Below are 12637 nucleotides of genomic sequence, written 5' to 3' on the forward strand. Positions count from 1 at the left end.
GTAACTCTCTAGATTCAAATTTAGATTAACTAACATGAAATCCAATGGGACAGTCGGTTCCACAGGTCCAATTTCAAGTGTTCAATACCACATGTGCAGTGAGAGGCCCACACGGAGATGTGGGGCGTTTGCATGGCTGTGGAATGTTCATTCAGAGCCTGCTGTCCTGGAGAGTGCAGCCCAGGGAGGGAGGAGAATCCAGGAATTCAGGGCTCTTTGATTATCAGGTCTCCCCTCCCCTCTCCCACCTCTTTCTCTTCACAAAATGCCAGCTGACTCTAATTTTCTAAAAAGTCTCCACAGCAAGACCAAACAATGCATGCCTCTCTTTCCTAACTAGCACCAGATGTTGCCCTGAAGGCCTCCCTTAAAAGTCCAATAAATAATTTACATATCACCCCACATCAAGTAACCTGGAAGAAGGGGGGGTGGAGGCACAGGAAGCCTGCCTGTTTGCTGCTTCAGGCACACACAGCCCGTAGCACACTGGCTTAAATATTTCTAGCCAGACCATCAAGAAAGAATTCTCCAGAGGATCTCTTTAAACCAGCTCCTTCAGATGATGTACATACCTGACTCTGCTGGCTATTAAATCCTCCAGAGGGAGATAAACACCTCGGGAAGATCCGAAAGAGATCTTCGAGATGCATGAAGGCAGCTCTCTGCCCTCGACAAATGCTGGGTTTATCTCCCTCCGCAGGCTACAGCCATGTTGGCCACAAAAGCAACATCTGTTAAAAAGCCTTTAAGTGAAACACAAGAAAAACATCGATGCCACAGTGACCAGTGAGGATCCCCGAGGGCTCTCCAGATGAGGCCTCTTCAATCTGAGGGCTGCGTTTCTGACTGAGCTCTATTTGGGTTCCAGGATGATTGGAACAATGCAGTCCCAGTTCTCCTTCAGCAAAGACAGACTCTCAAATGGAGTTAATGGTCTTCGCCAATATGAGCTACAAGGCTTGTTTTATTATCTCAATCCAGTCTTATCAAGAATTTATAAGGTGGGGTGGGATGGGGGGGCAGTTGAAAACTAGAAGCTTCTTTAGAAGCCACAGTTTAGAATTCTGGGGTTGTTCCACAACTTAATTGCTACTACAGACTCAAAATCCTCATTATTTTTGTACACACTGGTTCCTGAGAGCCCTTACCTCCCTACACCTCATTTTTTTCCATCTGTAGAATGGGTTATAATCAAACCTATAAAATGAGGGAACAGGGATACAGTGTCTCATGCATGTACTATGAGCAAATCAGCATCATAAACCATAAGAGGCTTTCTTAAGGCAAAGGAAGCCAATAATAGTAACTGAGAGGCATCAGCAAGCAGTTGGTTTTCCCTGTTCTCTTTTGAAAGCCCTCCTTGCTCCCTAACCAAAGATTAACAGGCTGCCTTTGTTTCCCTGGAATAAATATTTAATAAACAGACTTGTCCCCAAACACCGAGGTGTTGTGTTGACTGTGGCTCTGTTTTTGCTTGTCCCAATGTCTCCTGTCCTGTACAAGTGAGCAGCTGACTCCCTATGGTTAGGGGGTGCCAGGTCCTTGCTTACTGGGGAGTTTGAAGAGGCCTTGGGGGGTCCCAGGTCCCACTGGTCATTCAGTGGCCAACAAAGAGGGATGCTTCCTTGTGTCTCACCTGAAGGCTCATAACAGTGAGGCGGCGGGCATCATCGGAGGGCGCAATGATAGGAACCAGGTAGGGGCTTTCGGGGATGTGCTCATCGTTGAACTTGATGGACACTTCATAGTTTCCTGTGGGGACAAGAAAGCTTTGTCATTTCAGATTCCAGGAGGTTCTGCTATTTAATTTTTTTGCCTGGTGATCAATTATCTCTAGAGAGAATCTGCCCTCTTTGGCTGATAGGCAAAGGGTGGGTCATTTGGCTAAGTCTGGCCTAGCATGATTTTTTTTTTTTGGTATTTTTCTCCTCTTTTTATTTTATTTTTAGTAGTGATTTACAAAATTACAAAATAACAGTGGTACAATTCCACACCGTCGCCACCACCAGAGTTCTGTATCCCTATTCCCTCCACTAGAAAATGTACTGATTCTCCCAAGGTCACAGATATGGGTTAACTATTATTTCTATAACTATCTGTCTATGTATACACTTGCCATTTTTTCTATGGTCCTATTTTCTCTTCCATTTTAAGTCACACCTGTACCTACTACTACTTTCAACTGTCCTTCCCTTTTTCCTCTTCTCTCTCTGGGTCCTGATGAAATTAGGCTTCAGAGTCCTCTGGTCATCTAACATTTCTCCTCCTCTGCAAGTATGGACCAAAAAAATTTTGGGGTGCAGAAGGTAGGAGGTCTGGCTTCTGTAATTGCTTCTCAGTTGGACCTAAGTATTGACAGGTCAATCCATACCCCCAGCCTGTTTCTTCTATCTTTCCTTAGTGGATTATTTATTTATTTAGTTAGTTTGGATAGAGACAAAGAAAAGTTGAAAGGGAAGGGGGAGATAGGGAGGGAGGAAGAGGAGAAGGTGGGGAGAGATCTGCAGCACTGCTTCACTACTCATGAAGCTTCCCCCTGCAGGTGGGGACTAGGGGGTTTGAACTTGGGTCCTTGTGGACTATCATGTATGCACTCAACAAGGTGTGCTACCAAGTTGCATAACGATTTTCTTTTCCCTCTTTTCTTTGTCAGTAACTGGACTTTATCATTGACTTCTCCAATACACACGCGCACACACACACATGCGTGTGTGTGTGTGTGTGCGCATGTGTGCGTGTGTGTGTGTGTGCATGTGTATACAGAGACAGAGACAGAGGAAAAGAGGCCACAACTCCAAAGCTTCCTCCAATGCAGTGAGGGCTGGGTTTGAAGCTGGGTCTCAAACATGGCAAAGTAGGTGCACTATCAAAATGAGCTATCTTGTCAGCCCCAACATATCTTTTCCCTTCCCTTTCCTCCTTTCTTCCTTCCTTCCTCTTGGCATCACTAGAGCTTCACTGCTCTGGGATAACTTTTTTAGACAGAGAAAGGCAGAGAGGGGGGCAGGTGGTGGTGCACCTGGTTGAGTGCACATGTTACAATGCACAAGGACCCAGGTTCAAGCCCCCGATCCCCACCTGCAGGGGGAAAGCTTCACGAGTGGTGAAGAATGGCTTCAGGTGTCTCTCTGTCTCCCTATCACCCCCCTTCCCTCTCGATTTCTGGTGGTCTCTATTCAATAAATAAAGATAATTTTAAAAAGAGAGAGAAAGAGAAAGGCAGAGAGAGAGAGTTAAAGAGAACACAACACCAAAGCTTCTTCCAGTATGGTGAGAGGCAGGTTCAAACCTGTGGCGCTCACATGGCAAAGCAGTGCACTATCCAGTGAGCTATTTTGCTGGCCCACCAATATTTTTTAGTTGAGCAAGAATAATGATTTGTATCTTGGGGCCAAAGTCCCATGGCTGGCCCTCCTTCCAAGAGCCTATATACTCTTTGTACTCAATGTGGACTGAAGAGGCTGGAGGATAAGTGAAGGAACTAAATGACAGCATAAGCAGGTAGCTAGTAAAGGAGGAAGAGCACACAAATCCCTACCCCTTTGAGGCCTGACTGGGTGTCCTGCAACTGGTTCTGTGGGAGACTCACACCCTAGCCCATCTGGGCTAGCTTGCTGGGTTTCTTTCCCATACCACCTCATTCCCCTTACCCCAACCCATCAGGAAAATGCACGTCACTGGCCCCTGAGTACATACCAGGCTCCTGGGCAATGTAAGACACACCGCAGGACCCATTCTTGTGGTCATCAAATGTGATCTCAGCCTTGCTGGGGCCTTCCACGGCGATGGAGAGGCCACCTGCACCTGCCTCACGGGTCCAGATGCTGAACTCAGCTGAGAGAGAAAATACCTACTCAGTGACCAAGCAGGATGGAGCCCTCCTGTCTTGGCCCTTGGCACTAGACTACACCTGCTGACAGGTCTTCTCTTGCTCTAATGCTGAGCAGAACCCAAGGAGGTGTTCTTAAGACTTCTCAGATACCATTTATGCTTGCACTAAATTTGTGGGAACTTGGGCATAGTTTGAATACACTTGAACCAAATCAGAAAAAGACAAGAATGTTCAGTTTTATGCCCACAGATCTTTCCACCAGCAATTGCCACTGGAAATGACCTTCACTATCAGTTGGGTTCTTGCAAAACTTCCTGAATATGGACCTCGGATTCTGGTTCCTTTCCAGACACACACGGTGGCCCCGCTACAGGTTCTGAAGAAGCTCTCAATAAGAAACTTGTTTAACATCAATTCCTGAAAATACTAAACTCCAGGCACCTTGTTTTAAAGAGCTTCCCCTAAGACCACCCACCAGTCAGATAGAGCCTTTCTTAGAGGCTGAGATGGTAAGGAGGCTTGGCTCACTCTTCTCCAAGCAGAGACCCACCCAGGATACTCACCTGGGACTCCTGCTTCTCCCCGCTCCAGGCCAGGGCCTCCTGCCCGCACTTTGTGGGCACCCCCCTCGCCAAGCGGTCCCACGGTGAACTGGAAGGGGCTGCCAGTGACGTGCTGGCCACGGTACTTGACACTGACCGTATGGACACCCATTTCCTGAGGCACGAACCGGACACAGTGCGAGCTCTTTCCCACGGGCACAATTTCTGCCTCAGTCACACGGCCGGAGGGGCTGGTAACATGAGCTGACATATCACTGCTGTCAATTTCTGAAAGGAGACAGGAAGGGGGTGGGTGAGAGCAAGGTTGCAGGGGGCACTGAGTCTGAGTATCCTGATGATATATTCAGGCACCAAACCTGCCCTCCTGCTCCCCAAGCCTGGGCACCTACATTCAGAGGGAGAAAACAGGGCCCCTCTCCCAGTGCAAAGACATTCTAGCAGAAGCAACACTTCTAACCCTACCAAGTGCTTTCCCAGCCCTCCTGGTCAAAGTTGGGTTACTTCCACACAAAAGTCTCACACCTAGCCTGAGCTCAACATTACAGCAGGCACATAAAAATGACAATAGTGGGGGCAGGGGTAGATAGCATAATGGTTATCCCAAGAGACTCTCATGCCTGAGGCTCCAAAGTCCCAGATTCAAACCCCCAACCATGAAAAGCCAGCGCTGACCAGTGCTCTGGTAAAAAACAAAACAAAACAAACAAACAAACAAAACCCACAATATGTAGGAGAGATAGCATAATGGTTATGCAAAGAGACTTTTGTGTTTGTAGCTCCAAAGTCCCAAGTTCAATTTCATCTCCCCCCTGTACCACCAAAAGCCAGAGCTGAACAGTGCCCCAGTAAAAGAAGAAGAAGAAGAAGAAAAAAGAGACAATATTTAGATGTTTTTTCAGTCAAAGTTACATGCAGACTTCCAGCATGTTTATAAAGGTTCTTTGTCATAAGTAGGAAAAGATAAAAACCACAAATGCCACCATCCCTTGCTATCAGGTAGTCTTGATATTTCTTAAGGCAATAAGACAAGACACATCTAGAGGAGAAGGTGGCTGGTCAGCTCAGGATTAAGCCCTGAGGAAGGAGAAAGAAAAGGAGCTTAAGGACAGAGTTCCCTGTGAATGTCAGCCTAGGACCTAGGACACCTGGCATCTGGGAATCATCCGTGGTTCTAGTTAACAATACACTGGGTAGGAAACTAGTGGAAAACCTAGTCTTACTTAAGTGAGGTACTTGTACCAAGCATTTGAAAAGAATGAAAAGGTGCCTAGAGCCATAAGACTTAAGAGAAAGGTTAACAATCCATGCCACACAAAGAAACCCATGGGCACCTCAAGAACAACTCATTTGGTAGCCTGGGAAGTGGCAGAGTGGATAAGATTCTGGATTTAGAATCATGGGGTACTGAGTTTAATCACTGGCATCATATGTCTGAAAGTGATGCTTTGGCTCTCTCTCCTATCATTCACAAAACAAAATTTTTTTGGGGGGGTGTCCAGGGTTATCACTAGGGCGCAGTGCCTCTGCTATAAATCCACTGCTCCAGGAGGCTATTTTTTGCCTTTTGCTGCCCTTGTTGTTTATCATTATTATTGCTGTCATTGTTGTTGGATAGGACAGAGAGAAAGAGAGAGGAGGGGAAGACAGAAAGAAAGGAGACACCTGCAGACCTGCCTCAGTGCTTGTGAAGTGACCCCCCACACACACAGGTGGGGAGCCGGGGGATCGAATCGGGATCCTTATGCCAGCCCATGTGCCTTGCAACATGTGCACTTAACCCACTGTGCTACTGCCCAGCATCCAACAATTTTTTTTTTAAAGATAAGATACTGAATTTCAAAGATGTATATCATAATCTTCCTAGATGGTGGGATGTGAGGTTACACTAATAACCCCAGGGTTTTTTTTTTTGTGTTTGTTTGTTTTAAAGCTGAATAAGAGTCCTGAGTATGAACAATTCTACCATTTCTGGACTGATGTGTTTTCCTCCTATTTTATTTCAGAGACTTACAGAGAGAGAGAGAGAGAGAGGGAACTGCTCCACCATCTGTAGAACTTCCCCTGATTCTGGGTGCTGGGGTTGAACCCAGAGTTTCTCACGCAGTAAGGGGACGGGATTTTAAAAATTCTATGGGAGGGGGTGCATCAATGCTCCCCTACCATGCATGGAGTGTTGCTGGTGCCATCTGTGTGCTCCCGAGTAGTGTGGCGATCAAACTTGGGGCCTCAGTGCATTACTTACAAAGTTGCCAGCCTGAGCACATGAGCTCCTTATGCTCATAATTCACAGAGCTCTTTGTAAGTGACTCTGTCTGGAGCCTATCACAATGAGACTTCCGCCCACATGCATGTGTAACCAGCTTTGTAGCTGCCCAGGAAGAGCCCATCAAATTATACAGAGATGGCAGAACAGACATGTAAAAGATAGGAGAGAAGGGACATACACTCTATGGGAAAGCACCTCCTGCCCCTTCGGGTCATAGCAGAGTTGTCAGATTTTCTGTCTCCATCAACGGTGCCAGTTCACAGTGGAGTCTGGTTCCTAGGCAAAATGTGCACTCACACACAGCATGTGAAGGACTCTTAACTGAAAGAGTCTGGACCTAATTTCAGAGACTGAACTTCACCTACTAATTTGGCCCCATGAGGAGCAGTTCACAGACACTGGGCTGGAATAATGCAAAAATATAAAATATATAAAATATAACACACCCTCGTTATATTTTAGGAGAGAAAGAGATGGACAGCGGGATGCCTCTGAAAGACTTCCAGATGCTGGCATCAGTCAGGCCGGTTCCCTCAATGACACTCTCTTCCACAGAGAGTATATACAAATTGGGGCCAGGAGGTGACACATCCAGTTGAGTGCACATGTTACAATGAGTGAGGACCCAGGTTTGAGCCCCTGGTCCCCACCTACTGGGGGAGAGCTTTGTGAATTGTGAAGAAATGCTGCAGTTGTCTGTCTGTCTCTTTCCCTCTCTATCACCCTCTTCTCTCTTGATTTCTGGCTATCTCTATGCAATAAATAAATAAAGTTTTTTTTTTAAAAAAAGAGAAAGTTGTTTTAAAAAACAAGAGTATATACAAATCTATCCAAAAGCCCAGGAGATGGCACAGTGGCTAAAACATTTGATTCAGAAGTACAAGGTCTCAAGTTCCATTCCTGAAAGTGCATGTTCCAGAGTAATGCTCTGGTTCTTTCAATCTCCTGTTTGTAAAATATACCTTAAAAACAATCACAACAACAAAAAAACCCCAAAAAAATCCTAACCTCTTGCCTGTGATATAACAAAGCTATTTTCATGGGGAAGAAGGAAGCATATAGGTAGATTCTTTTTTAAATGAGTGGGTGAATTAAAAAATAAAGATAAAACAGCCACCCAAAGAAGGTGTATTTGGGCCATGCTTGTACTTGTGTCCTGTGATTTCCTTTGCTCTGCCCAGGCAGGAGCCACTGGACTCACCTGGGATCTTTAGGTTCAGATCGCAGATGCTGCCCACAGTGGCCACGGAGGGAGCCCGGCTGGTACGGGTGATGCTTTCCTTGACTCTTCCCTCTCCACTGATCTTCACAGTAAATGGACTCCCTGTACAAAACAAGAAGACTCTTGAGAATGTCCCAGAAGCAGGGTGAAAGGAACAGCATTTACAAAGAATACAAGCACTGGGCAGGAAGGCCTCGGGGATCGCACATACCAGGCACGTGCTCGTCGGCAAATTTGGTGGAGACGATGTAGATGCCAGGCACGGTGGGGAAGTAGGAGACCTTGCAGGTGCCGTCTTCCAGGTCCTCCGTCTGGATGTCCACCTTGCTGGGGCCTTCCACTGCCAAGGATATGCCACCGTAACCTGCAGCATGGCAGACAGCAACTTATAGAGGGTGGGGGCGGAGTGATTTAATGCAGAAAGGACAGTCACCAGACAGCAGAAAAAAAGGCAGAGAGGCCCCAGTTGGAGAGCCCAGGGAGAAGGCTTGGGAAATCCTGTATTGGAATCTCCTGGGTTTTGACCATGAAACTTTTTTTCTTTTTCTTTCTTTTCTTTTTTCTTCTATCCTATTTCTTTTTGCTAAAGATAGAGATAGAGAGGCGCAAAAAAAGTGAAAGAGACCATAACATCAAAGCTTCCTCCAATGCAATGGGGTCTGGGCTCGAACCAGCACATTATCAAAACAATCTATTTTGCTGGCCTAAGACCTTGCTTTAATGGATCTTGACTATTATTTCACAGGGAGCCTGCCCTGTAAAACCCACTGGGGAAGATATAGTCCCCTTACCTGGGAATGTGACTTTGTCTTATGGCCCTGGGAAGAAGACACTGGGATAGGACAGATCTTGGAGATACCCATTCTAATTCAAGCCAGCTCAGAGAGGGAAATAGGTGTGGTTAAGCACAAACATTACAATGTGCAAGGACCCAGGTTCAAATCCCCGCTTCCCACCTGCAGTGTGTGTGTGTGTGGGGGGGGGTGCTTCACACACAGTAAAGTAAGTCTGCAGGTGTCCATCTTTCTCAATTTCCCACTGTCCCATCAAATAAAATATAAAGAAAAAGGAAAAATTGGCTTCTGGGAGTTGTGGATTCATACTGTGGGCACTGATCCAGTGATAACCTAGGTGGAAAGAAAGAAAGAAAGGAAGAAAGGTGGGAGGGAGAAGGAGAAGAGGAAGAGGGAAAAGGGGAGGGAGGAGTGAGAGGGAGGAAGGGAGGAAGGGGAAGGAAGGAATGAATGAACAAGCGAACATGGCCTTGGGGAACTAGTGGAGTGAGGACCCCTGTCATGGGGAGATAAGAGACTGGAGCCAAGTTGACAATTACCTTGCAAATATTATTTCCCTAATGAAACAATTTGGAAAAAAAGAAAAAGGAGAGTTTGTAGAATGACAAGACAAAGCAGTTGGAACAAAAAGCCTGTGCCTGCCTTGATTTTCCTGGGGAACACACACACACACACACACACACACACCTACCTGCATCCCTTGTGTCCACAATGAAGTCCGACATCTCAAATGTCCGGCCTTCTGACAGGCCACGACCATAGACTTTGGCTCTGCGGGCATCCCCAATCTCAGACTGCACCACCATGATGGACACGGGGCTGTTTGCCACATGGTTGCCGTTCTTCTTAATGCTGACCAGATGCTCACCCACCTCACGGGGGATGAAGGAGATGCCTGGATCCACATAGATTGGGTTTTGTAAGGCGAAGAGGAGGGGTGCAGCTGAGGCATGGGAGGGAGATGCACCTGGGGTGGGGATAAGACTTCCTTCCTGGATTTCTGGGAACTCAGTGTTTAGGAAGGGGTTCCCACTGAAACATAGAAATACACTTGTCCTACATATTTTTCCCAGGCCTAGAACCTCTGGGTGGGGCTCACTTTCCAGCATGCTTCTCTCAATTTATAACAACTGACAGATACTGTGTCTGCTGATCCCAACATAAGCAATGCAACTAGCACCACCTCAGCATGGCACTCTGTCCAGAGACTTCAGGCATGGAATGTCAACCCTTCAGCTTCATTACTCCTGTGAGACCTTTCCTAGCTCATAGGACTCCTTAACTTCATTTTGGGTGGTGTGCTTCCTAACAAAATCTCAAAACTTAGATATAAGGTATATGTACATAAGTTGGGGGAAATATATACATGTAAGCAAAAGTGCACAATAGTTTGCAGTGAGTCAGTAAATGAAGCAAGCAAGTAGAAAGACCTAAAAAGAGATCTTAAAGTACCTAATGAAAGTTTCTACTTAGACCTAGATAGCCTCCTCACCTACCTCCTATTACACATCCAAAGCTAACCTTGTCAAAGTAAGGGCTACAAAAGCTGAATAAAGGCAAGAGACCGGCATACTTTAATGACTCTTTAGTTACTATCAGGCCACCGCATCACCTGGGGCCCTAGTCAGGGAGTCCTGGGATTCCCACACAGACATGATGGGCCTAGACCTCTAACAGATCCCTGTCTCCACTGTCACTGGTCATCTCCATCAGGAACAACATAATGGATGCCTTTGTGGACGCCTCTAGGACCTTTCCCTCAATGTGGATCACCAATGGTAGGGAATGTTCTATTCTCCAAAGGGAGGTTGGACAACATACTCTACCTACTACCCAAGGAAGATGGGTCCTGATATTAGTACAGCCTGGTATGTTCCTAACCATGACCACAGAATGTGAGCTCAGACCTACAGGGATGCAGAGGTTACATAGGCTCCTGTGTATGTGCCCCAGATCAAACTGAACATGCCAACACCCATGTTCAGTGGGGAAGCAATTACAGAAGCCAGACCTTCTACCTTCTGCACCCTGTAATGATCCTGGTTCTGTACTCCCAGAATAGGGAAGCTATCGAGGATTGGATACTGAGTTCTGGGGGTGGGAATTGTGTAGAATTGCACCCCTCCTATCTTATATAGTCTTGTCAATATTTCCATTTTATAAATTAAAAAAAAGTAATACACTTGGGCTGATCAAACATGTGATCTAGTGGACTGATCCCATCAAATGTCAGTAAGCTATTGATTTCTCAGAAAAGGAGTCACAGACCCCTCTCTTCCCACTTCAATCTCGCCCCCTCCCCACCACCACCACCACACTGAGATGTCCCAGGTCCAGCCGGACACAGCCTGGGCTCACCGATATGATTATTGGGCAGCCTCTTCAGGAGACAGGGCTCATCTCGGCCTGAGGGGGCCTTGATGCTGGCTGTCAGGGTGCTGAGGTCGGTCTCACTGATATCAAGCAGGAAGTCGGCAGCCGAGCCCAGTTTCACCTGGGAGCAGCGTCTACTATCATCTGGGAAATACACACAAAGCTCCTGTTACATGTATCCCCAGGCTCTCTGGGGCTCTCCTCCATATCCCATTCATGGATGAGCAGTCAAGGATTCACAAGCCAGAGGATGATGGTTACATGAATCTGGTTAAGGGGAGGCTAACAGCTGGCAAAAACACCAAGCCTGAGTCCCTGCAACCCATCCCATCCCCTGCCCAAAAAAAAAAAAAAAAAAAAAGAGCCATTGCTCGTGGAAGGCCTCTGACACCTGTTCACACCCCCTAGGACATATCTCAGGGAAGCACTATGTTCCAAATGGTACTGTCACTGCTTCTTAGACAGTCTTAAGGACCCTGAGAGCAAGAACGTCTCCTCTATTATTCATTTTATTGGTCACCAGGGTTATTGCTGGGGCTCTGTGCCTACACTATGAAGTCACTGCTCCTATAGCTATTTTTCCTTTTTTCCTCTCTTCTTTTTGACTTGATAGGAGATAGAGAAGTGAGGAGGGTGTAGAGAAGGAGAGAAAGAGAGACATCTTGAGTCCTGCTTCACTGCTCCTGAACCTTCCTCCCACATGCAAGGACCAGGGTCTTGAACCTGGGTCCTTGTACATGGTCACATGTGCTCAACCAGGTGAACCACTGCCCAGCTCCAAGAGCCTCATCTTACACACCCTCTTTATAACAAATACCCTGACACTGTGGTCCAGTTGTGGCCAAGCACTATAGAGTGAGGTGCACAGACTTGGAATTGGACAACCTCCACCTGAATCCCAAAATAGTCCCATGTGAACTTGGTGAGGCCAGTATTTCTTCAAGCCTCAGTCTTCCCCATCTGTAAGATGGAAGGGAAATCTAGCCAGTAGTGAATCTCAAGGGTAGTTTTGGATTCATGTAAACTCGTGCAGTAAGTGTGATTTAACTGCCTCACATCTGCAGGTCCTCTATCTGAATGCTGGAGTCAGGGTGGCACAAATAAGTGCCCCAAAATGGTGTTCTTGCTTTCCTCTGCATCAGTAGCTGAAGGAGGAATTGAGCCAGCACCAAGTTGGCCCATGACCCTATTTTCTTCCCCCAAAGCACTAAGCTGGTAGGTTGGTTGTCTCTGGTATCTGGTCTAAAGGGTAGAAAAAGAGGGAGATAGGCTGGTAGGGCAGACATCCCACTAGGAAGGTGCCAGTAAGTCAGGCAGCCCTACCTGTGATCTTGGCAGTGAAGGGGCTTCCGGGAATGTGCTTGTCGTTGTACTTGACCAGGATGCTGTAGTCGCCAGGCAGGGTGGGCAGGTAGGTCACTGTACAGGTCCCATCTTTGTTGTCAATGCAGCTGATTTCAGCTTTTGAGGGACCCTCAATAGCCAAGTCAAGGCCACCTGTGAGCAGGGGCATAGAGGGAGTTGTCAGGGAGGGACAGCAGCTCCCCCAGGATGACTCTGATACTGGACACAGAAGCTGTCACATGC

The 12637-nt window shown here is 46.8% G+C and overlaps 1 protein-coding gene across 5 annotated transcripts in view; it reads right to left on the bottom strand.

The window, feature by feature from the left end:
* Nucleotides 1-12637, bottom strand: part of FLNB (filamin B) — a 196956-nt gene that overhangs the window by 13336 nt on the left and 170983 nt on the right. For all 5 annotated transcript variants that reach the window (XM_060203030.1, XM_007521188.3, XM_007521190.3 and 2 more), the window contains 8 exons: nucleotides 12374-12547; nucleotides 11036-11194; nucleotides 9369-9572; nucleotides 8095-8247; nucleotides 7863-7985; nucleotides 4396-4662; nucleotides 3697-3834; nucleotides 1637-1752 (listed from right to left, as the gene is read on the bottom strand). In XM_060203030.1, coding sequence (XP_060059013.1) covers nucleotides 1637-1752; nucleotides 3697-3834; nucleotides 4396-4662; nucleotides 7863-7985; nucleotides 8095-8247; nucleotides 9369-9572; nucleotides 11036-11194; nucleotides 12374-12547 — 1334 coding nt within the window. The remainder of the gene's footprint in view (nucleotides 1-1636; nucleotides 1753-3696; nucleotides 3835-4395; nucleotides 4663-7862; nucleotides 7986-8094; nucleotides 8248-9368; nucleotides 9573-11035; nucleotides 11195-12373; nucleotides 12548-12637) is intronic.

The sequence above is a fragment of the Erinaceus europaeus genome, chromosome 12, assembly GCF_950295315.1.
Source record: "Erinaceus europaeus chromosome 12, mEriEur2.1, whole genome shotgun sequence".
Taxonomy (NCBI): Eukaryota; Metazoa; Chordata; class Mammalia; order Eulipotyphla; family Erinaceidae; genus Erinaceus; species Erinaceus europaeus.